The 26,481-nt window shown below is 35.5% G+C and overlaps 3 protein-coding genes across 3 annotated transcripts; 1 reads left to right on the forward strand and 2 right to left on the reverse strand.

Annotated features, from left to right (window-relative positions):
• Window positions 1-2,655: 2,655 nt before the first annotated feature.
• On the reverse strand, window positions 2,656-3,676 carry LOC121785923 (zinc-finger homeodomain protein 1-like). Its single transcript, XM_042184407.1, has one exon. It carries the CDS (start codon window positions 3,608-3,610, stop codon window positions 2,900-2,902), a length of 711 nt encoding a protein of 236 aa, XP_042040341.1. The 5' UTR covers window positions 3,611-3,676; the 3' UTR covers window positions 2,656-2,899.
• Window positions 3,677-12,774: 9,098 nt separating this feature from the next.
• LOC121785938 (putative GEM-like protein 3) lies at window positions 12,775-16,817 on the reverse strand. The gene is made up of 4 exons (XM_042184423.1): window positions 16,244-16,817; window positions 15,750-15,851; window positions 14,532-14,803; window positions 12,775-13,297 (listed from the first exon to the last, which is right to left on the reverse strand). Exons 1-4 carry the CDS (start codon window positions 16,623-16,625, stop codon window positions 13,109-13,111), a joined length of 945 nt encoding a protein of 314 aa, XP_042040357.1. The 5' UTR covers window positions 16,626-16,817; the 3' UTR covers window positions 12,775-13,108.
• A 4,846-nt stretch (window positions 16,818-21,663) lies between these two features.
• On the forward strand, window positions 21,664-22,017 carry LOC121787843 (classical arabinogalactan protein 2-like). The gene has a single exon (XM_042186683.1). The coding sequence runs from the start codon at window positions 21,664-21,666 to the stop codon at window positions 22,015-22,017; it is 354 nt and encodes a 117-aa protein (XP_042042617.1).
• Window positions 22,018-26,481: the final 4,464 nt, after the last annotated feature.

Below are 26,481 nucleotides of genomic sequence, written 5' to 3' on the forward strand. Positions count from 1 at the left end.
CTTTACTACTCTTTTTTATATATCCAACATTATAGTTTAAAAGAAAATACCCACAAGTATTTATACATAATCTTTTGGTAAAAGGACTTCGCTAATTAAAAGCCAAAAAAGGCGCACACACACGCACAAAAAAAGAAGGAAAAAACATGAAGATGGGAAGAAGAAAATTGATGAAAAAATTTCAAACAAAAATGATAGAATTATTTAACAAAAATAAGGGTTATGATGTAGACCACAATTATGATTTATCATATAGATAAGCAGCTTTAAGTGATATACAGAATCATCACCCAGAACAGCAAATTTGCAGTTGGCAGGTAAAAGCATGGGCTACACCACATATTTCAAATTATTTAATTTGAATTTCCCATCTCCAAACAAAGGATGAACACAACATGACAAATTCTTACACAACTTACTTTCTTTAGCCATATATTTCAAAAGTAGAGGACATTCCATTACTATCCACAACTAGTGATGCATAATTAATCCAATTTCACATACTTGGTCTAGTTAAGGTTCCAAAAAATTTGAACCCAAATTGGCGGTTAATCGACGGTTTTGGCTCAAAATTGGATGCAGTCTGGGAAATCGTGGAAATATAGGTAAAAACAGTGGGTTTTGAATCGAAAATTGGTAGTTACAAGATCAACATCGGAATCGTGAATTTACTTGCCGGGACGGTCACAATTCCAATTTCACTAACTAGTAACCGGGATGAAAATTGTATCACATATCACTTGTTATGAGTTATGAATATAATATATGTACATATAATTTCATAAAAAAATTACGAAATGATTAGAAATTTAGGATATAAAGTTCCGTGTAAAGGATTTTTCAAGTAATTTATAATATAAGTGAAATGATAAAATATTTGGGTGAGAAATCATTATCTACTATTCATAAAATTTACTGATATTATTTTATTTTATGTTACTTTATATGAGAAATTAACATTAGATGCACTAAAAAAAGGGCAATAAAATTTTTAATATACTAAATACAGATATAACTTTTACATATCTTAATACTACTACTACTCTTATCATTTAAACTCTCGAGACCAGTTCAACTGTTGCCACCATTATCATCAGACATAAATATAAACACATAAACTCAAACAAAAAAAGAAATGTAAACACCCTCATCAAGATTCTTGCATATTTTAAAAAAATTGGTACCCAAAAATAGGGGGTGGGTGGAGAGTGCAGTTTTAGAGCAACATAACATATGATTGAACTTCATCTCATAACTAAAACAACTCAAAAATAAGATATGTAACGCATCGTAAAACATCGCACGATATAGAAACGAATAAATCAACATTTGATTTTGAATTTTTTAAAAATTTGACGACATTAATTAGGGCTGGCAAAATATACCGAAATATCGAAATACCGCATTTACCGTATCGAAAAATACCGAATTTTCGGTATGCCGCACTTTTCGGTACGATATGATATCTTACCGACTGATTTAGGTACGACAAATGTATGAATTTTGTATATACCGAAGTATACCGCATTATAAAGCAATTACGGTATATACCGCAAAATTAACGGTATATACCGCAAAGTTACGATATACCGCAGCACGGTACGGTATACTGAAATGTCGGTACGGTAACGGTTTTCATATTTTCATATACCGAATTTTCGGTATACCGAAAAATCGGTATCGTGTTTGCTCATACCGTACTTTTCGGTACGATATACGGTATGCTCATTTCGGTACGATATACTGTACCGATCCAACCCTAACATTAATAATGATTTTTAAAGTAGAACCAAACGAGGACGGAATGCAAACGATGCTCACGGATAATGCTCAAATAAACATGTTATTTAATAACAATGACATTGATATGGCTGTATATGCGTATGTTGGTGAATATTGAAGCATTGGTGCTCCATTTCAAGTGCCCACATGTTCCCCTTACAACATCACAACCACAACAAAAGTCGGAATATTAAAAAGAAGAGATTTGTAAGAAAATTTTTAGATGGAACAAAGCCTTGGATTCATCGAACATCAACCTTCCAATTGTAGCACACACACTCATACACATGTATACACACTTGGGCAGTACTACTTGAGTAGAGATAACACTATTTGGAGAGAAGAGAGGAGAGAGAAAGTGTTACAAAAGGAGAAGAAGACAATGGTGGTAAAGAAAACAAGTCATGGAAAGAAATACACCATCTACATGTTTCGTCTCTCTTTTGATTTCCTTCCCAATGTGCACACCCTTCTATGATCAAATCAAACACTTTTGGTTCCTAGCTACCTTCTTCATTTATTTTTCCAATATGCATGCACAAGTTGTTACTATCTCTCAATTTAATTTATACACACTACATTTCATTCACCATCATAGAAATTCATTGAAGAAGAGCACATGAAATCAGATGTGCAACAGTGAGTTTGAATCCAATTCAATGCCTCAAAAACAAAAAATGGAACCTAACCCAGAAAGGAAATTATCAAATTAACCACAAACAGATAACATAAGATAGAGATAGACATTGTGTGTGTGTGTGTGTGAGAGACTGGAAACTTTGAAACCCTATACCCAATCATAATGTACATCAAATAACTCACTTCCAATTCCTCATATGACTGAAATTGAAGATAAATTGTAATCAAAATCAATTAAACAAACCCATAATTCACCAATTAAAGCAACAAGCAAGAGACATTTTAGCCCAAAATGGGGAAAAGAAAACCCTAGTTGGAAACTCATGGATCATCATCATAACATTAGCTAAGCAAGAATGTTGAGGAATTGAAACACAATTTCCATACCCTAATATTACAAATTTAGCAAAGACAAACACCTAGACACACATATATAGAGACTGATGATTAAACAAAAAGAGGATGAATTAAAAATTGACTAGGTTTTCTTACCAAGAGTGTGCTTGTTGTTATGCATCCAAACCTTAAGCACATGTCTCTTGATCCCCAATTCATCACAGAAATGCTGCACAATCTCCTCATCCTGCTTCTGAATCTTCCACCCCAACCTCTCTGCAAAGCTCAGCATCCTCTCCTTCTGCTCCTGGCTGAATTTCGTCCGAAACCGCTTCTTTTGGGACCCTCCCCCGCCTCCCCCGGGCCCCGAGTAATAATTATACTCGTCCGCCTCCTCCCTAGATCCCCCACCCCCTGAGCTAGAGGGCAGCGCCAGCAGCGCTGCCTTCTGCTGGGGCACGTGAAGGTACCCGCCGCCAGTCTCTGCTGCGCGGTACCCAAAGTGCCCATGGTGGGCCAGCACCAGCTGATGATGATGCTGATGCTGGTGGTGCTGGAAGGGGAAGAACGCTGCGCCGCCGGCGCTTCCGTCCGCGACCTCCTTGCGGTGGAAGTTGCGGTGGCAGGAGCAGGCAGCGCAGCGGAGGGACTCGAGGGAGCCGTCCTCGCCGTCGGCGATGAACTCGCCGCAGCCGTCGACGGCGTGGCCGCCGATGCCGACGGCGTGGTTCTTGAGGCACTCCTTGTAGCGGGACTTGCGGAGGGGGGGCGGCGCCGCCGAGGGGGGGGAGGCGGCGCGGGTTGACTCGTCGTAACTCGGGATCTCGCCCTCTTGCTCCTCTTCATATTCCATCTTTTTTCTTTTTTCTTTCTTCTTTACTTTTTCTTTTTCTTAACTTTTAAAATTCACCAACTTAATCATCATCTGTCTCCTATATATAATGACTAACAATTTTTGTCAGATTTTTATTAATATTTGTTTATTTATTTATTTTTTAATTTCGAGCAGTACTTAGGTTGACTGTGATGGAAAATGGGAAATGAGTGAGAGAGTTAATTATAATTTGATGTGATTTTTGAATGGAATTTTTATTGAAAAAATATTTAATTAAGAGTAGTTTTGGTACTAGGTTTTACTTTTTGAAGTAAAGTGAGTTACTTTCATGTATTTGTATATATATGACGTCACTGTGTAATTACTAGTTAGATCAATTATGGTATATGTATATAGGTATATGTGCATACCTCATTTTATTAGCTTCACATGTCTACCTATCTTGTTAAGGATAAGTACGACATATTATTTTATGTAGTTATAAGATATATCAAACATATTTAAATGATTATTTATGTAGCTTGTGTATTGTGTGAGCATTATTTTCTATTAATGTATGGTATTATTGTTTATTTATTTATACACTACTTAGTTTAATTTTAATTCATTAAAAAGTGTTAATTATATTTTTTATTTTACAAACTACACAAATTTAAAGTTCCATTCGTTATGAGGGTATGAGGCAGTTTAGCTTATGGGAAGTGATTTTATACTACAAAGCTAAATATTTGGGCTAGGATGTTGGCACATTTGGAAAGAGTTGTGGTTTTATCATTACAAGGATTAGGAAGAGCCCAAAAGGTGTAATGGCACAGATCAAGAATTATAAGCAGACCACACAGTGAAGATATAAGTGGGGCAAGTAACAGTATAATTGTGTTGAGTGAATTCAATCGCAGCAAAAAGACGATTCCGTCGTCTTGGCGGCCCCCACACTCCGGCTCAACATCATGTGAGTGGGTTCAATCAGGGTACGCAGTAGTCCGTTGAGGGGGAGGCCTTAACCCACTGGCTGCCAGAAGCCCATCTTCCAAGGGCTCACACTTGTGCCTGAGAGATGGAAGCAACTGCACGACAGCAGTGGGATTCGAACCCAAGCTCATTGCAGAAAGATCTGTCCCTCCGTTGCCAACTGTGCTACGTCCCTGCGGGATGTGTGGAGTGAATTCAAGTTACGCAGTTTGGAAACTGGTTTTACGTGTTACAGTGGATTATCTGAATTTGTACTTCATAAATTTGATAAACAAGTTATGTGTATTAAATTCCATATTTTTATAGTATTAGTTTTATAAATAATTAAATTCAGTGGGTCCAAGTGAAAAAGTTGAAAATAGATCGTAATATCGTATAAGTAGTTGGAAATTTAATTATTCCAAGTTAGTGAAGTGTTAAATGTATTTTGTGTTATTTATTTATTATATGTTGCTAACAATTATGGGTTGTTATATCAATATATGAAGCGATTTTATTTAATTATTTTTGTTTGGAGGAAGTGAAATTTTATTCCTTTAAATTAAGAACTATACGGCATCTTTTTCAGTTATTAATTTGTCTTCAACAAAAAAACAAACCACAAAACTCCAAACACATCCATCCCAACATGGTCGAATTTTGCAGATCCCCTTGAGAAAAGTGAATTTTTTTAATTAGTTTTGGTTTCCCTTTGGTAAAACAGAGTAATAAAATATGCTATTTATGATCTATGGTGGCTCACAGTATTATACTCCTATATAATACTTGTATTTATTAATTTGACCTAATTAAATTATCCATATGAATTGATTATCAATTCAATTCTAATTTCGGCCGACATTGAAATTTGGCCCGACAAAGTCGCAGGTGAAAAATGTCACCTCGAAAACTACTTTATGTTTGCATTTGTTATCTTTTTTTTTTGAAAAAATGTTGCATGGGTCCAACCCTGTAATTTCAAGTTTAAACTATCGTGTTTAAGTTGCGATTAAGTTGAGCTTTTAATTTCAATTATCATATAGTACTAATTTGTTGGACTTACGAGTTGATAGTTCGAGACTTCGAGTTTAATGAAATCTACAACGAGTTTAATAAAATTGGATCCATGTTTAAAAATCAATTATTATATTCTGAAATATTGACTACTTTTATTTTAAAATAACATAAAACATATGCATCGAATCATAACAAATATTACTAATTACTATATAATTAATTACAAATGACAATATAATATACTCCATAAATATAAATTGTAATATCTAGTTAATTGCTCAATTTTAATAAAGTCATTTAGAGAACTTCCTCATTACCTACACCTAATTGGATACAATCAATTTCAAATAATTCAATCAAATTTTGGTTCTTCCAACAATTTTAAAAACTGACTAGCAAATCATAGATTTAAATGTTTAAATTTTTTTTCCGAGTATAACTTGAATAAAACTATATCTGATGTGACATTCAAGAAATTTAACAAGAGCGAGACCGTTAGTTAATTTTATATTTTTTCAAATACACTTAGTAAACAACTCAAACATGTTATTAATTTGAAGCATGTATGTTTCAAATTAATAATATAAAAATCGGAATATTTAATAAATTCATTTAGAAAAAATGAGAATAATGTTGCAATTCATTATTTTTACTACTGATTTTTTATAAACTAGAAATTTGGAAAAATTCATAATCAAGTAAAAACTTAATTATGAGCCATACTATTAATTTAACATGCAAACTAACAGAGCTATAACAATTTCATTTAACTCGATAATAACTACCAAACCTTAAATTTTCAATTTATATAACTCGATAATAATTACCAAACCAAACCAAACCAAACCAAACCTAATCTTAAATGTTTACTAATTCATTCACTACTATAATTCTTCAGCTGTAAAGCCATTTATTTCATCAAACGCTGACACTACATAATAGAGCCACGTCAGCATTAGTTGAGTTCGAGGTAGAGGCATAAATTTGTACAGTCGTATTATGTGAGAATATAAGCATCTCCTAAAGCGAAAATCCTTAGTTGAAGTCTCAATGAGAATAATTTTTTAAAATTTTAATGGACATTACATCTTATTTCCTACTCATCAAAGTAAATCTTTACAATAATTTATACTCCCTCCGTCGTCCCAAGATAAGCGAGTCACGTTCCTTTTTGGGACATCCCAAAATAAGCGAGTCATTTATTTTTTTGACATTTTCTCTCTTACTTTTTTCTCTTTCTTACTTTATTCACTTCTCACTTTACTAACAAAACTCATTTTCTTAAATCCCGTGCCGACAAGTTTTGTCTCACTTATCTTGAGACGGAGGGAGTAAGATCTATTAGTAGTATATTTTAGGAACGGAGGGAGTACTTATTTAGTACTTTTAAATCAAATCAATTTCCGTATACTACCATTGATTATCATAGCGGACAACGGATTACATATATACTAATGTAAATGGACCACGAACCCTACAAGTTTAATTTCGTTTGTCATCCATTATATTACGGACTCAATTCTCACATTGATTGTAAGAACAACTGATGTGGGGTATATAGACTAAATGTGTTCTCTTTCTTAACAGACTAGTCTTTTGGGATGAGTTCTCCCGTTTGACCTGTAGCACATTATCAGCAATCACATCTTACTATATCCTACCATTAGACATGATTGAGGATCTGTGTTTCAATTCCATTCGTCATCCATTATCAGCAATAACAGCTTACTATCTGCACAATCCATCAAACACGGTTGAAGATCTTTGCAATTGAATCCAAAATTGGATCTAATTACTTTTCTAATTAATTGAAGAAATGTTGAACAGAAATAAGTAGAGAGAGGGAGGGAAAGGGGCCCCGGTTCTTACGGTGTTCATGTGATTCTTTTATGGAGATGGAGTGACGTTTGAGTTGACGTCCTGACACACACACACCACACACTTCTGTCAGCTCCAAGGAAACCACCATTGCAATTTCCTCTATCTCCCCTGCCTTCCAAAATTATTGGATTCTTTTCTCTTTTTATATATATATATATATATATATATATATATATATATATTCCATGTAAAAGAGATTATATGTATACATTATCATCAATAAGAGTCAATAACGATGATGGACAAATAGCCATGGTTTTTTTTAATCAACATGGGTTTCATCTCTTGATTTTGTTGGATATTGTTATTGAAAAAGAATTTTGAATTATTGATTTTCTTGAGATCGATTGTATTAGGAAATAAACGTGCAAGTAATTAGGATATACATGGAAAAAGTGAGAATTGTTTAGCCAATACGTGTATATGTTTGAGGGTGATGTTAAACTAAGAATTTCGCTGTATAATTTTCGGATGATGTTAGAGAGCCCTAATCCGGGTAAGAATTAATGGGAAACGTACAAGGATCTTTTGATCGAGTTTATCATCGTGATTGTAGACTGATTTACTTCATTTCAGGCTCTATACTTCAACTATCTCGTGTGATTTTATACTGGTTGTTGGATTTTATGGAAACCAGTTACAATTCCATTTATTTCAATGTATGAGGTGAGATCAACCAAACCCTATCGAGATTTTATCGCGAATCGATTTGGTTGGTCAAGTTTTTTTCATGCTTAATTTCTCTATCCTTCCCTTATATTTATCTTAATTATAGGAGTATTACTTATAAAATAAAATATGAAAAGTTAACTTGTGGAAGTAGAATATATAGGTAGGTAAAGCATGCATGCATGATGAGTGAAATAGGGGTAGGGAAAGATAGCTCTAACTTTAAAAATGTATGATCAAACATTAAGGCATAGTGTTTTTTGTGCGTGGTTTCATAAAGTGAGGGAATTGCGGGAAAAAGATAAACTAGATAGCGACTACACACACCACACCTACCCCCCACGGTTAACCTTTTGGGCTCCACTTAACCTCCTATGCCATCCGGATCCCCATATACATTGGTTCGATCGAGTGTTCAGGGGCGGAGCCAGGAATTAATACTTATGGGATGGGGCAAAATTATATGCGAGGGCGGAGCCACGAATACAAATGGGACGGGGCAAAATTATATGCGAAGAAATTTTGAGAAGATTTTCCGAATTAGAAAATAAAATAGTACTATAGCATTTATCCCCCGTTATTTATCCACTTTTCCATTTTATAATGTCTCCACTTCATTCGTTATATGAGGCATCTTATAACAGTTTTGTCATTTTACCTTCATTCTCTTCGCCAGTGGCGGGCATACATGGTATGATGGGGCCACCGGAACCCCCAACAATTTTAATGTTTATGGACATATATTATCCATAAATATGCCTAAATCATTGATATTCGTATTTTGATTTAAAGAATTTGATGGTTAGTAATGTACTAGTTGGATGATTGAAGGTCCTGAAATCAAGATAATTACTCATGATATATGGCCTTGCATTATCTCCTTGAAGGTGTATATTTTGCTAGCAAATGCAAACCATTTTGATTTGAAGGCTGATATGATATGTTGAAAATAAATAAAATATATTTGATCGACAATAAATGCAATTTACTCAATTGTTGAGTGTTTAATGCAATTATTCACTACTTTATTCAAGCATTAATATCAACAACTACCCTAATACAGTGAGCAGTTCAATTTCATTTTAATTCCCAAACTTTGTCGTGACATTTAAAAAAGAAATACAAATCATTTAGGTTGGGACAGATAATTTTGTGTTATTTTAATTTATTTAATTTCCTTCTTGATATATACGTGTCTCCGATATTGCATCTGCCCCTTTTAAGGCCCCCAAACTTTCTCATTTCATTTTAGCTATATGCTTTGACAAGACATCAAGCAAATGGTGAATATGATTTTGCAAATCTTGCTCATCATCATAGGGTTTAGACTTTTTCTTTGAAGGCCTACCCTTTTTTTATTTCAATAGGAACATGCTTTAGTGATTTAAATAATTGAAAGGGAAAGGGTTTTAGATCGATCTATAGTTGAATTTTATGATGTGGTTTAGGGTTATATATTTTGCACATAATGTTGGCGTACATATGACAACAATTATTGTGGCCAATAGCCTATAGGACTATGTAATTTCATAATTTCAGTATGTATTTCAAATGCATATGTTGTGTTTTTTAATGATCATAATTAATAAATGGACTATTTTTCCAATTTGGCTCATTTCTTTTCACCGAAGTATTATAAAAGATGAGAAGTTTGCAAAAGTTTAAATTTTGGTCAAATTCCGATATGTCTTGTAACTTAACAATTGATATTAAAATTTAGAATTTTAACATTTATTTCTCAATATTTTTAAAGATTTAATTTAGATGAAACGGTATCGAATGCGATATACAAAGAATTCTAGTAGTATCATTTTTCTCAACACACATAGCACATAACTCAGTCACGTCATCAATTCATCGTCTGGTCTCGTCAATGTTAAATTTTTCGGATGTTACACTAAGACAAATTCACCCAAACTACATATCATGGTAAAATTGAGAAAAATATTAAAATTCATCATGATAAAATTTTAAAAATATTAAAAATAATCATTTTTACTACAGATTCTAAAAATTGTGAACATGCAAATTTTTTACCAAGATTAGTGATAAGATTGAAAATAAATTGTGGCTCATATATTATATTGAAAGTAAAGTGATTACATTAAAATTAACATACCAAGTCAAATAGTACAATTGAAAAAGAAATATGTCAAATCAAAAGGGACAGTGCTAGTCTTTGATGTAAATTAAATCCAACACATTATTAAACTAGCAATATACTATTCTAAGCTTTTTTTTGAAAACAAATAGATATGCTTCTATTGAGTTGCATAGACATCTAAGGATCTATGGTACTCCTATAATAGTGCCATAATATTATTAATATCAATAGTAAAGTAATTCTATGTAACAGTGAAAGAACTGAATCGTGAAATATTTGGTCAAGAGCTACTAGCTATAGTCAATGGTTTGATCGATTTAAAAATGTTAGTCAAAGAGATGACGTGAGACACAACATGCTATTATGTGTCTAGTTTCAACGTTGTACCTATGCAATGAAATATAGGTAAAATATACTGGTAATTGAGTACATTTTGTTAATTAAATCATTACTTATGATTTTTATATACGTAAATGCATGCATATAAACTTCGATAAAATCGATCAAAGCAATCATTTTTGATGGACTATCGATACTTTTAATTGATTATATGAAGAACATAGTTTGTGAATTTACAATCAATTTATCCCTTCATTCATATATACTATTAAAATAATAGGCTAAATAGCCAAATACGGAAATATACCAATATCAATTGTGGATATTGATTTAGTAAATTATACTCCAACAACGGATAATTTTCAATGACGTAATGATCGCTTAACTCACAAATATATTCTCTATCTTGATTTTGGATTCTTTTTTTCTCCCTCTTTTCCATTTTCCTAAATCCAAACAAACCAAAAATGATGATGCCTATGTCAAATAATTATACCACCAATTTCAGCATTGCAATTTCATGACACAGTTGGAGCATGTGACTGTTGCAGAGAAACAGATTGAGTACTTCATTAGATTCTTGGATGCTTATATCTCTGATATTTAAGTGCTACTAGTCAAAATAAAACTGATTTACATGTCCCATTTACTTAGATTTAGTTACCATACTAATGAGTAATGATACAATACAAGTCACTCTTGATCTTCATCTAGACATGAGTCTTAACCAATTGTTACAATAGAGAAAATATTATTACGAATCCCAAAAGACTAATCTATTAAGAGAGCAAGCTCGTTCGATTTAGTATTCTTATTAAACGATACACAATAGTGGAGTTCGTAACAATTGGCTGCCTTTATAGGCCAACGACCTTGTTGGTCACAACTGGCTCATTTTTAAACGTCCTCGTTGGTATTAACAACTCATATGTTTCCTTAAACAACGGATGCACAACATTCGAGTACATAACAATTGCCCCACTACTGGGGACAATGTACTGGTCACACATGGCTCCTTTCTCAGGCCACCACTTTGAGTTGGCTTCCAAACATCCTCGTTAGTATACCAAACGATTAGCCTATCGTGTGAAAGAGAGAGCTCATTTATGTGAGAGAGTCCAATCGCCCCCAACGCCCTCTTTAAGGGCCTACGTTCTCGTTGATCACGATTATCTTGTTTCTTATACCTCCACTCTGAATTGGCTCCCAATCATCCTCTTCGGTAACAACAATGCTAGTCATATTAACTCCTTTCCTAGATTGTCACTTTATGGGCCATCAGGACAACTTGTTGGACTTTTCAATGAAAGCACCAATGTTACAAACTTACAATCCAATATAGAAATCATTCCAAGAACTAGTTTATTGGGATATAAATTCCAAGTCTATTGACATACACATTCCATTTGGAACAACACTAGATGTAGCTTAGCATTTATATTGTCAAAACACGATAATTGTTGGTTTAAAATTTAGCAAACATAAAGTTTGGGATACCATCATTAAATTTCCTGATCTATAGCTTATGGCATGAGCATTTGCTCATATTTAATCAATCATTGATACACATTTTTACACATGCTTTTTTTAAAAATAGGACATAAAATAGAAACCCCCTAACAAAAGAAGGGTCCCCTCTATGACAACATTTACTACAAAGCTAAAATCTTGCAAAGGCTGCCATGTTTGTGCTGACAGCCTCTAGTGTTTCCCTCATCAGCATCAAGATTGCACTAGAAAGGAAATTTTTCCATTACCATTCTAATTCATTGTTGTCAGATTAAATAAAGAAGAACACACTTTCCCTAATTCCTCATCCATTTCTCATCAACCAATTAAAATATCTGCTTTTCTTCATGCCAAATCATTTGAAGAGAAATGATACTGTCCTTTCTTACACTTGCTTTTTTGAAATAAAGAAAATTTATATGTATGTTTGATTTTTAAGATTTAAATTCTATAAGCCCATAACCAAAAACCAATACGAGGTGTTGGGTGGTGTACAATCTCTGCATATGTAGTCCATTTCTATCAAATCCAAGAACAACTTGGGCCAATACATTGAAAGAATCAAAATTGTGGAAAATGTCATTTCATATTTCAATGTGATGTTTGGCTCTGTCATAATATGACAGGACGTTACCAATGTCGTGCACATTCAGACCAATAAAAAAATAAAGTGTCTGAAATTAATTTGGATGTACAAACAAGAGCCCAATAATTGAAGACAAACATCAGACATTTTCATCAAGTTTTCAGCAAAAAAACATAAATGGTAGAATCCAGCAAAGAGTGAAGCCCTTCGAAATATGTAAATGTGTCATTGGAGAGTAGCACGAAATATTGATCACAACGATGTGATAGAAAAAGCATTTCAGGAGTTAATAATATCTGTAATGTGCAACTTGAGAAGACATGTTTAACTATGGTAAAGCACGATTCCCGAGACCTCGTCTTTCAGTTTTCATAGTGTGCTATCAATGTTGACCAAACAAAACACATTGGTTGTATGAGCGAGAGCCATTTCGTTGTGATAGGGAGAGGGTGGTGGTATTTTACACTGATTGAGCGTCTCGGCTGATAAATGCCTGCTCAAGGCATTCGACTGCGCTGTTGTAGTTTAAAAAACCCATGTACCAGAATTCATGGTCATCAATGGATATCACCTGCATATACTTTTCGGCTGGATTTGTTCTGCTTGTTGAAGGGTTGATGGCTTTGAGTTGATGCAACGGGATAACAACCTGCCAAAGATTATGACAAAGAAAGGTGCCGTTAAATTACCTGATTCATACTATGATTTATAAATTATCTAAACACATGTTGTGACAAACTGGTACTTTGCTTAGCAATGACAAGGCATATGCCATGGGAGATGAATACAAACAACATTTTTCATTGTTTTATCAAATTGGTCTCATGCATACTTAATAATGGTCCATTTCTTGAAGATCTTCACTGTAAAAGCACAAAGGAATTTATTGAGATGATTGGCAACTCAACCAATACAGAATGACCAGTAGTTATATATAACATGTCACATACATGCTTCATAAAACAACCACAAATTTGAAATACCCTCTTGTCATCCAGAGGCTACAAGAAATAATGCAAGTAAAAATAGTCCACATTGAACTTATGTGATTGTCACCCACATTAGCTTCACAGAGTTAACAAAATATCCCCCCCCCCCCCCAAAAAAAAGGGGGGCATCTATAGGTAAGGAATATCACACATAAACATGAAGATAACAGATAATGATTGAACACGATCAAGTAACTTGTTATTGCAGAATCTCTGATATAAACTACAACTAGCAGCCCATTATTTTCAATAATGAACAAACACTTTGTTTCCAATATTTTCTAGAGGTATGTTGTTTCTCCAGCCTGATAATTTTATATGAACATGAAGATGATTCATGTACTCACAAATAGTAAGGAATTAGACAATACCAGAGTCCAATCAAGATAACATAAACTGTAAACTCCGAGATTTGGTAAAAACGATTAGGTCAGTGAAGCAGAATAACGCAATACAGACACATGGGAATGAAAGAAAGGACTAATGAACTTTGAGGCCAATAAAATATCTTCACAACTCGGTTATAGAGTTATGCTTGAGCTTTAGGGAGTTTACAATCCGTCAGTGCTATTACTTCTGTTTCCAATAGATGATGTAACCAATATATTTCCATCATTATCTCTTTCAGAAGTTACAGAATCTGGACACTGAATTGTTATCACATATTTGCAATTAACAGGATATGCAAGAAGAAAATAAGAGGTGAAGAGAAGGATTAAGAATGAGAGAAAGCTGAACTTCAAAGCAGCAACTAGTCTAATATGTTACTCACTTGTACAGTCTAGTTTCATAGGATGAGTGTCTTTTAGCGAGTCTTCATTTGTTCAATATAAGTTAGAGAGAGTGATATTATGGGGAAAACAAACATCATACCAGAAGGGGATTCAGACATACCTTATAATAGCTCCATTCGGTCTTATCAGAACCTTGATAGGAAAGTGGAGTGTCACTACAGAATGCAAGCTTTGCAGTTGAGACATACAAAACACCCATGACAGGACCAGCTGAAGTGGATAAGTAACATGCAAATGAATTTTTTAGTTGCTCCTCTGGAACAGTCTCAAATGTTTGACGAAATATTTTTTCATAACCGCCTTCAGCTAGAACCTTTGTTCCTTGCGCAATTCGTCCTAAGGCAGCATCCGCCATGCTTGGGCTTGTTTTCACTATATCAAAAAAAGTAAATTTTGCATAATTTTGTTACAAAATGCATACCTTACCCTATGTATAGCACATAATATATCACCAAAAGGAAAACAATTCCAAGAATACATGGATCTCATGCAACGACCTGTTTAGTGGATATGCAAAGAGCTATTCTCTAGTAAGAGATGCTCTTGGCTTTGTGGTTTACTTAATTCTTCCCTAATAATTATCAATGTCTTTCAGAATTTCGAAGCGTCTTCAAGTCACCACTGTCAAGCATGGTAAACAGTTGTAAATATTTCCCCAAAAATTTGATCACATAAATCCATGGATTCGGAAACCTATATATACGAATGAATAGCCACTAGTCACTTCCAACAAGGCCAATCCAACATTTTATAGTTAATACCCTATATCAAGACCTCAATTTCAGCTAGTATTGCAACTTACATTGCCATTGAATTCATTTCTCCCTAACACATGTTTTAATTTAGGGTGCGTTTACTTAGAGTGATAGTGTCCATTGATAAAAAAAATCCAAGCTAAATCACTGTTTACTTTGATGGATTGATTATTTCTTTGCTCGTTTCACCATCTTATCCTACAAATAGTCTAATCTCATACTATTATCAATCTATCCTATCACTCTAAGTAAACGCCCTCCAAGCTAGATTACTTTGATTGATTAATTATTATTCCTGATCTTGTTTTACCATCTCATCCTTCATATTGTCAACCTTATATTTAAACATCTGTCCTATCACTCAAAGTAAACGCCCCTCTTAGTGTGTGTTTGCTATGTCTACAAGTCCAAAGTGCCATTGATCAAGAACCAAGTACTTTTGACAAGCGTCTTTAATCAAAAGAAAAATAAACATTCAACAACACATGCTAAGCATTTATTAGTTCTTATATTTATTAACGGTGAAGGAAGTTTGTGTTGTTTCCAGCAAAGGAAATGCTTACAGTGCTGCCAAGTGTTCCCAGCAAATTCCTCAGCCTTTTGGGATGCTTCCCCGACTTTCTTCCTCCATCTCCCCAGCACATCTTTCACGCTACCCATAGTTTCTGAAAACCAAAAAAATCCTCATTCGATCTGCTCTCACAAACATAAATTTAGCAATCCACAACCACTCAAACAATTTATAACACTTAATCCAGCAGAAAATAAAACGATTGTACAGGAAATTATAAGCCAATGAGACTTACTACTACTTCAGAATAGATCGAGATATATCAATACAATGATACATAACCCACCTCACTGCTGCTATACCTAGGGTTTTAGTTCTGTATATGGAAATAACTAAAAAAACTCAATATATAAACACGTGTGCGTGCGTGCCAGTGTGTAGTGCGGATTAAACCTCTACTTCATCGAAAACTAATACGCAATATCCAATTGAAAAAATCCAATCACAAAAATCCAACATATGTGCAAATCAGCTCCAATTCCAAACCTTTGAAATTGAATGACGAGGAATCATGCGCCGGCGACGGCGAGTAACTCTCGTAGGGATTGGCGGATCCGCGATCAGAATCCCTAGGCACCGGCGTCTCCGTCACCAGTTCCTGGCTCCACCGCACCGATTTCTTCGCCCTCACACCCTCCGCGCTGCTCTCCTCTGCTCCACCAGTACTCGGGTCCTTCAAATCTGAATCACCGATACTAGCTAGGCCTCGAGCATCAGTATCGCCATTCCCCGCTGGCTTCGGGGCGGCGACATCTGGAATCGGGTGGGGGCCGGGGGCCGGATCCTTCGGATCCGGATCTAACGGTACCGATTTCATTTCGTCGCCGATTTCTTCGACAGCATTCACATTGATCTTCGGCAGCTCCATGATTTTTCCGGAAATGGAAAAAAATCCGGAAAAAGTTCAAATAAAGTGCGAGAAATTAATTACGAAACTATAAATCGCGGCAGCGCGTGGGATGGCGCGTGCGGCGAGGTACGGATGAATGAGAAAGGTTACCGGTGATACCGGTAGCAGTGGGGTTTGAGTGGGAGAGGGGGTAACCGGTGAATTTAACGCGGGAAGGAGTTAGTGAATAAGGCGTTATATATATAATCTAAGTTTTCTTTTTCTTTTCTTGACTTTTTTGTGATGATAATGATAAAGTGTATCTATCCACTTCTACCGTAATAGAGTCATCTTGTCATTTTGATATGTTCCGTGAGAATAGAATCATTAAAAATCTTGTCATTTTGATATGTTCCGTGATAATAGAATCATTTTCTCTTTTTTAATAAAAGTAACACATTTCTTCACACCGATTTTACTCTCTCTTACTTTATTCTTTCTCCGTTTCTCTACTTTTTTTCATTTTCCACTTTATTCTCTCTTTACTTACTTCACATGACACAATTTTCTTAATTTCCGTGCCAAAAAGAAATATCTTCATTATTATGGAACGGAAGGAGTATTAAAGTTGGCCTCCTTGTTTGGAAAACTGATATATTCCTTCTTTGCTATATTTCTAATTGTTAATTAACTTTATAAAAGGTATTAATAATAGTAAAATCCAATTGAAATTTTAAGAGTTTGATATTTTTAAATTTAAATCGGTGGCTCTAAATTAAAGAGGATTATAGTATTTCCTTTTCCTTTCGAAATGAAACTTGTATTAACTCGTATTGACCTATATAATTTTATGACGTTGTGTAATACTCTAGTATATTATTATGAAATTGATATTTACTCTTATTTATGTAATTGGTGAAAATAATTGTAATAGGAGTATTTTTAAAGCCAGAGATGCAGTTAGAAATTAGATCGAGTTGAGATAAAATAAAAGAAAAGAAAAGACAAAACTAAAAGAAAAGAACAAAGGATAAAATCGAAAAAAATGAGAGAGAGAAATGAATTTGAATTGAAACTTAGGATAAAGTCTAACTTGGTATAGTGACAGAAAACCTATGGACTAAAATTAATGGAGTACCACTTTATATATCCGATTTTTCTCCTAGATTAAGAATAATAAAAGTGTATTTAATTGGACATTTTTCGATGATTATCCATATTTCCGGTTATAGGGTAAGCTTTTGCTTTAATTTATCATTCCAAAATATACATATAATATCATCCACTTTTTAGCCCATTAGTTTATTTGTAAGGCCCAGTATTTTTTGAACCAAGTCCAATACATATAATATCAACCATTTTTAGCCCATTAGATTATTTTCCACTTAGGGATTACATTAATCCATTAACAACATTCAATTTTGCAAAATTTGGAATTTTAAAATTTTTAGGTGCTGAGATTTTCAACGGCACCCTTATTAAAATTGGTATAGATCCAAATTAAGTTAGCTAATAGTAAGAAATAACTTGATTCTTTAGAGTCCAATGTAAAATCCAAATGTATCATTCAAAAATTGATGACAACCTTCTAATGTTACTTGTAATATTGAGTTGTAGTAATAGAAAATTAGTAGTAAAAGATTCTTGAAAGGTGTTTCCACGACGGTATTGACTAATAGAAAATAATGTCTAGTTACAAAATATAAAGCATTCATGTACTTTTATCAATGAAAAGGGTTGGATAAAAACTAAAAATGTGGTATACTTTATAAAAAAAATTGGAATTGTAAACTAATTTGTGTTTAGATTTTAATAAAAAATTTATCAAAAAAGGTAGTATATCTCTTCTTAGACTTGCAAAGTTAAATATTATGGGTGTGTTAAAACTCTTAATTCTTGTCCCACGTCGACTTGATGATGATCCTAGCTCCTCTATATAAGTGTGGATAACTCTTCCTCTTATAATTCCTTTTAAGGGTGAGTAGCTCATTTCTAACATGGTATTAGAGCGGGCCCAAGTCGATGATGGATTTTATCTCTTTATCTCTTCTCTTGCCTACCCACGTGATGGAAGTCCGATGTGTCATTCATGCCCACACGTGAAGGGGCGTGTTAAAAATTCTTAATATCTCGCCCACATCGGCTTGGTAACGATCCTATTGTTAGAGTTTGTATACTAGAAATGATCATATTGTTAGAGTTTGTATACTAGAAATCACCGTTCGAATGATTGAATACTGTAAAACTCTATATGTTATTTTTCAAAGAAATGAAACAGATTATTTTTGTCATAATGTTGTTATGTTTTACATTTAATGAATGTTTATCGCATATTTAAATGTATAAGCAATGTAACAAAGTCTAAGTCTTTGTTTTAGTAGACCGGTTGTGGGCGTCGTCCACTTTAAGGTAACACGGTCAGTTCTGAACAAAGAAAAACAAGAATTTCACAACCTAGATAGGCCTAGACTACCTATCGTGAAAGGTTGCAATGTCAGTCTGCATATTTCTAAGGCTTACTGAAATAAGATGACATTGATGTGGTATAACACTGAATTGGATCTAACAGCAAGACGAGTCTTTATGCTATCTACTGAAAGACGAGGTCTTGATAATTAATTTCTTAATCAATGTACGTTAGCATTGAGCATATAGTATTGATTATGCACTACTTTGACTTACCAAAAGGTGCGGGTTTTCCGCAACCCAAGAATCCTAGTATATTGGGTAGTGGTGATTAATATCTAGCGGTGCTAGGGTTGCTATTATATTGAATCGTGCGCGAGGTGAGTCTCGTTTGATAACGTCCACAAGAGGCGTTCGAAACAAGGTTTTATTATTCGGAACCTAGCTAGTTGTAGTTTGATTACTCTATGAATAATAAATAAGTGTTTCTTGCTAAGTCCACTATTGGAGATAATAATATTTTAATTAATTAAGTCCATAGCAGACATTGATTAATTAATGGACATTTCTATCTTAAGCGCGGGAAATTGATGACAAACAAATGAAAACCTGGAATACTTGTAATTTCGGAATTGGATGTGCAGTGCAATATTACTTCTGTAGTGGCTGCTCGTAATATTCCAATATAAGCTTATATTAAATTGTGAGTTCAATTTAATTAGTAAAAAGCTAACTGGGGGAGGCCATATCCAAATTCTTCCATATATCTCTGACTGGACCAAATATGTGAGTAAATATAAATAGAAGAATAAAGGAGACAGAAAATACACTTGTATTTTCATCAAAAATTTCGTCCCCCTCTCTTTCTCAAAGAGGGAAGATTTTCTTCTCCTCCTCCGTGAGGGATTTCTGCCTTCTTTATTTAAGTCCTAGTATTCTGGTGAGATCAGTCCACACTGATATCAGACTACAGTCTGTGAACCAATCAGAAGAACTGTGGTTTAGTACTCAAGATCTTCACATGGAGAAGACGCGAGCCATCTTCGATTATTCAGTGAATCAACGAGGTAAATTGGCTAACTCCGTAACAGGTTTAAATTCAAGTTATGAGCATGATACATGTGAAAATTACGCGAATAGAATTTTCCTAAATAATCAGCTAAATAAATCAGAATTTTATGTGATCCGTTAGAGCGCACGCTTCCGTTGTCAACCCTTTCACCTAGCTCATAAAAATATGGATAACCCTCCCCCTTATAAGGCCTTTTAAGGGGTGAGTGACCTATTTCGAATAGGTGCATGCGTATACCTACTTGCATTTTTTCAACTTTATTTGTAATTTTTTTCCTATTCTTTTTGTCTCTAAGTATATGATACCGTTAATTTAATATTATATACAATAAGGACAATCATAAGTTATTATAATAAATTTTTAATAAGTCGGCGCAGTTGTCATTTTAACCAAATAAGTATTAAATTAATAATAAAGAATAGTTATAGAAGCATAGGTTAAGATAATGAGCCAATCATTTGTGTGATAGCTCAACAATTCAAGATCGAAAATAATATTTCCATGTTAGTTTGTGTGAAACCACGAAGATGTTGAGTAGGTTTTCCACACATAGAGATATTAGTAAGACTACATCAAAATATATTATATTAGGACATATTTAAAAAATTAAATTTATACGATCGAAATCAATAAAGAAGATCGTTGATGATGTCAATAGTGTTGTAATCGTTGCTAGTAATGAATAAGGAATAAAACACATAAATTTTCTATCCCTCATAAGCTAACTGTGAGATTGATCGACTTTGATCCTGTCTGGATCCATCATTATCTCTATTTTTACTCAAAGAAATATAATCAGCTAATGAAATTTGTCAATATACAACTAAGGGTTTTTTTGGATTATTCTTTTAAAATAAAATAAAATAAAATAAAATGTTTTATGAAATGAAAATAACACTATTTCTGTTATTTGCTCTCTCTTCATATATTCTCACTTAAGTAGCTCACGAAATAAAACTAATTAAAATCTCATAGTGAAACAAATGTTTCAGATTTAATGATACGAGAGTATAAATACTACTAGCTAGTACTTGTATATACGTCTGTCTATGTCTAAGCACATTAATATAAAACGTATATATTGAGGTGTAATCATTTGGACAAAAGTAGAAGGTACAGCTCACCAAAACATTTATTTGCATATGTTTTCTCAAGTGCAGCAAGAAAGTATTGTAGTGAAAGCAAAGATACACATGATGATGAGTAGTATAGTCCATAACATTATAAACTTTGATCTAATTTGAATATTCCTTATTAATTTAAAATTTAGTCACAAAAATTATGAACTTAATCATTCCTTATAGACTGCATGAAAAGTTCAATACTATAAAATTTAACTTCATGATTTATGCTATCAAAATTAAAATTTATAGAAAGGCCAAATTTTGGCTAAATTAATTTATGAAAAGGAAAAATTAAGTATGAACAAAAATGACACCTCATATGCACGTCTGTAACATGTTACTCTGTTTCAACTTTCAATCATATTCATAAAAATTCTAATCTTTTTTTGTTTAATTAATTCCCCCCTCTCTCTATATATCTTCACCTTTCAGGTTTCTCAGCTCCATCTCTCTTTAACGCATAAACACAAACACCATGGCTGCATCTTCATCATCTCTGAAGCTTTTCCTCCTCTTAGCACTGATCGCCACTTCCTGCACGGCCCAAGCCCCCTCAGGCGCCCCAACCGTCTCCCCCAACGCCTCCCCGGTCTCGCCGCCCACTTCCACTCCATCTCCGTTGCCGTCGCAGGCTTCTCCGGCACCAACTCCAGGCTCCGCCGAATCCCCAACACCTTCCCCTGCCCTTGCACCGGGCGCCGCTTCCCCAGCCGCCCCCGTCCCCAGCGCTGATCATACGCCGGCCAACGGAAACGGCGCTTTCTCCAGCAGGGCTGTATTCGGCGCCACCGCTGCCACGGCGGCGCTTGTTGCGGTGGCGTTGATGTAACTTCTCCACGTGGCGGACTTTGCTGGATTTTGCCCCTTTTGTCAGGGGCTTAGTAGTCATTTTGTTAGTCGATATTTGCCGTCATATCTCTTTATTTCATTGTATTGTATGTATGTTTTATTTTGATTATTAATGTTATTGTTATTCGAATATCTCATTATTAATTTATGTGAAAGGATTAATTAGATGTTTTGATTGAATTCAATGATGATTAACCGGATTCCGGATTTGTTAATCATACAGAGAAATCCATCGACATGATAGATTGAAGAATGCCTATAAACTAGGGGTGTTCATTCGGGTTTCGGTTCGGTTTTTTGTTAAAACCGAACCAAAACCGAAAAACCGAATTTAGTTCAAAATCCAAACCGAACTGAACCCGAAAAATTGAAAAACCGAAACCGAAACCGAAAACCGAACTTAAAAAACCGAAAAACCTGAACAAAACCGAAAAAACCGAAAAACCCGGAAAAATAAATATAATATTAATATATATGTATATGTAATTTATTTTATTTTATATATACTAATAGAATATTTATATATAATATAAAATTAATAATACATATAATATATATAATATAGTAGAATTTATTAAAATAATATACTATATATTATATATAATATAATATATTAAATTAATAGAATATATATATAATTCGGTTTTTTGGTTTTTCGGTTTTTTTCTTCGCCCGAACCGAACCGAAAAACCGAATTTTTTGTATTTTCAAAACCGAACCGAACCGAAAAACCGAAATAACCGAACCGAGTTTCAAAATTTCGGTTTGGTTTGGTTCGGATATTCGGTTTCCGGTTTTTTTGCTCACCCCTACTATAAACTTTGAATTACAAAATTGAACAGTATTGCCAGAAAGGATTATTTAATAGTACTACTGTTTTAAAAAATTGTAAATTTGAGATCAATTTTAAAGATAGTGAAAAATAATTCTTAATTTTATGGACACAGTTTATATTGAAAAGAAACCCACCTTAATTACAATTTTCAAAATGCAGGCCCAGTTAAATTGGGCTTGTGGGCCTTCTACTGATGGGCCTTAGTAAGCCTCAATATTCAGTTACTTAGATATCAATTTTCAATGTTTTCTTGAACACAAATAAAAAGCTTTTCACAATAGAAATAAATCGGCAATTTAGTTTAAGTAGAAAGATGGACACATAATACTCGGGGGAAATTATCAAAAATCAAATAAAAATCTCTCTTAATGTAAAAATTACAAAAACCACACCCACTTAATGTATAAAGAAATTAATTACGCTTAACTTATATAGTGACTAAATCTTTGTTAATATTCTTATTTGTATCATTGTTAATATTACTATGAGTATTTGGCGGGAAAAGCAGATGTACGCTTATGTAGCTTCCATTTTGTAAGAGCATCGATAATGATTCCTTATTTATCCCATGAGTATGTTGACTCGAACTTTGATTTATTAGTTAGAGAGAATGATAATTCTTACCGATTAAGTTACATTTTATCGTCATTTTACGCTACTCCTTATTAGCGTTGATGCATAATATATAGTTTAGCTAAAAGCAAATAATTATTTAAAATACAATCATAGTCAATGATGTCATATTGCTTGTTGGCGATTGTTGTTTTTTTAACATGTATCATGTTCTCGCAAGTTATTGGTTAATGCTTGATTTTACTGAACTTTTACTTTTGCTATACATTCTATATGTACAAAACAATATTTACATATAAATAAATTTACGTGGGTGTTACTCTTCCTATATGTGTGTATATGCCAAATAATGTGTCGCAATTGCTTACGTGATCAGATCGAGTCATTTTCATTTTTTTAAAAATTATATTTCTTGATTCTTGAGGATTACGCATACCTGTAAAACCTTGATCACCAAACCTTTTATATTTCTTGATTCTTTTATGTGAGTCTCCACTGGGAGACAAGGAAAGACATACAAATGATAATCAGTAAATTATTGATGGGGTACGAACTAAACCCTAATGGCAAGCCCAATAACAGTGACGGCCCATCAGCCCAGAGCCCAAGAAAGAGTATCTGTTCGGCACCAAAGAGTTCGGCACGACCAAAGAGTTCGGACTCAGCCTACAGCTCGGTAAAAGCCGACCAGTCAAGCTCTCCTCTCAGATCGGCAAGAGCTGATCGGTAAAGTCCAGCAGTTTGGTCTCAGCATTCGACCGAACTAGGAGTTAGTGGACTCATGAAAGGCCTCCACGACCTCCACTATACCCACGATCTATTTAGTGGTACGAAGCAGTTATTGAGCAGTTATTGCTCACCCACGATCTTGTTAGTGGGGCTGCAAACCACGATCCTAGTTCAATGTATAAATAGGACTTAGATCATATAGACAGGGTTAAGCTCTCTAGAGATAAAATAGCATATAGCAAGTCTGTGTTGTAAGCTGTAATCCCAGATCAAGCAATACAATCTTGCCCTCCCTTCTTCCCGTGGACGTAGATTTACTTCAGTAAATCGAATCACGTAAATTCATTGTGTCGTAGTCTTTATTCTCTACCAGCATTTACTAACGTCAGAAATTCGCGGATCCATCACTGGCGCCGTCTGTGGGAAACAGAGAACAAAATTTGTGATAAAGCGAATTTTTGATCCATTTTTTCCACCCAAAAAATGCATACCAGATCGCAGAGTACCCGTATTCCTGCCCGTGAGAACCAGGAGGAAGCCAATCCATCCCATAGATCTGGAAAACAGCCTAGGGATAAATCCACCACCAGTTCTCATGGCGAAGGAACAAGCCGCTCCAAAAATCGTCCCACTGAGTCTTCCCAGCAGCCCGATTTGAATGAGGCTGTCAAGCAGTTTTTGGCGGCGAAGCAGGAGGAATTCTTAACCTTCCTGCGAAAAAGCCAAAAGCAGCCGGAGACGAAAACGACGGATTCTCCTTCTCCCTCCGCACAAGAAAGTCACTACCGCAGTAGTGTCGCATCTCCCAGGAGAAAGAATCCCCGACCCCAACATGTTCCAGTTCCTCCTCGGTACCGGAATCACAGGAGAACTCAATCTCCTCCATACCGACGAGATATCGGATTCGCCGTGTACGGAGCACTGAAGACTCCGTTCTCGGACGACATCACCCGAACTCCCCTACCACAGAACTACCGAACTCCGTCGATGACTTACGACGGGCTCGTGGACCCTCACGATTTCTTGGGGCGCTATCAATATAACATGGCGAACCAGGGTCTCAACGAGGTCCACATGTGCAAGCTGTTTCCCGAGCTGCTCATCGGGAACGCGAGAAGGTGGTTCGATAGCCTCCCCCAGGGCAGCATCAGATCTTACCGAGATCTAATGGATGCCTTCCACAGGAGGTTCTTTCAGAAAGCGGAAGCCCGAATCACTTCGGCTCAGCTGCTTTCCATCCGTCAGGGTCGCGACGAAAAAATCAGCGACTTTATGACAAGATTCCACAAGGAATGCCTGCAAGTAGACGATCTCAACGATCTGCTTGTCATCTCGGCATTCCAAAATGGAATCCTGCCCGGAGCTCTCTACAGGAAGCTCGTTGAGTGCGGTCCGCAGACAGCTCAGGAAATGTGGGACATTGCGGACCAGTACTCCCGGGCCGATGAGGCAGACCGTCGCAAACGGTCGTTAGACAGCTCATCGACCCGAGGAGACAGAAGGAAGCCCGGTCATAGCGATCAGGGGCATCCTCGCCGGACTCCATTTGAAAGAATTCAAAGGGCTCCGGTGCAAGACAGATTGGGACCCCGTCTCAATCCCGAGAAGCCGCCCGCTCAGTTCGTACCGCTGAACAAGCCGAGAGCGGAAATTTTCGAACTGCACTCTGACCTATTCGAAAAGCCAAAGCGGATGACGAAATCAGCCGCGCGCCGACCACAGGATAGCTACTGCTCCTACCATCAAGACCACGGTCACGATACTGAGGAGTGCAGAAACTTGGCTGCAGGTATCGATGTTCTTGTGAAGGCAGGGACATTGAAAAAATACCAAAGCAAGCAGCCAAAGAAGAATAAGAAGCAGAGTGGTGCGAACTGCGCTCCTCAGGATCCGAAAAGGCAGCCGGATCCCGAAGACGACGACGAGCCGCAATATGATGGAGTAATCCAGACTATTGACGCTCTCCCTGCCGGGAAGACCAAGTCGTCCCTAAAGTCAGAGCGCAGAGGCTCCAATCGAGAGGAGCCAACACATAAAAGGCTGAAGCAGGACGAAGTGATTACGTTCTCGGATGCTGATCCCGTCCCGGCCATCTCTCCTCACCAAGACGCCATTGTCATCCAAGCCGGAGTGGCAAACAAACTGATCCACAGGGTGTTTGTGGATACAGGAGCGTCGGTTAGCATTCTTTTTAAAGAGTGCTTTGACAAACTAGAAGTGGACCCAGCTCGGCTCAGTCCGGCTCCGCTTCCCCTGAAGAGCTTCGCCCAGGAGGACACCCGCCCTGAAGGTATTATCAGCCTTCCG

This window comes from Salvia splendens, chromosome 22 (assembly GCF_004379255.2).
Source record: "Salvia splendens isolate huo1 chromosome 22, SspV2, whole genome shotgun sequence".
Lineage (NCBI taxonomy): Eukaryota > Viridiplantae > Streptophyta > Magnoliopsida > Lamiales > Lamiaceae > Salvia > Salvia splendens.

Coding starts and splice junctions, on each gene's coding strand:
- LOC121785923 (XM_042184407.1), bottom strand. CDS start 3,610: ATGGAATATGAAGAGGAGCAAGAGGGCGAGATCCCGAGTTACGACGAG.
- LOC121785938 (XM_042184423.1), bottom strand. CDS start 16,625: ATGGAGCTGCCGAAGATCAATGTGAATGCTGTCGAAGAAATCGGCGAC. Junction 15,852..16,243: donor CTCGTCATTCAATTTCAAAG/GTTTGGAATTGG, acceptor TTTGGTTTTCAG/AAACTATGGGTAGCGTGAAA. Junction 13,298..14,531: donor CCGAATGGAGCTATTATAAG/GTATGTCTGAAT, acceptor AATCTTTGGCAG/GTTGTTATCCCGTTGCATCA.
- LOC121787843 (XM_042186683.1), top strand. CDS start 21,664: ATGGCTGCATCTTCATCATCTCTGAAGCTTTTCCTCCTCTTAGCACTG.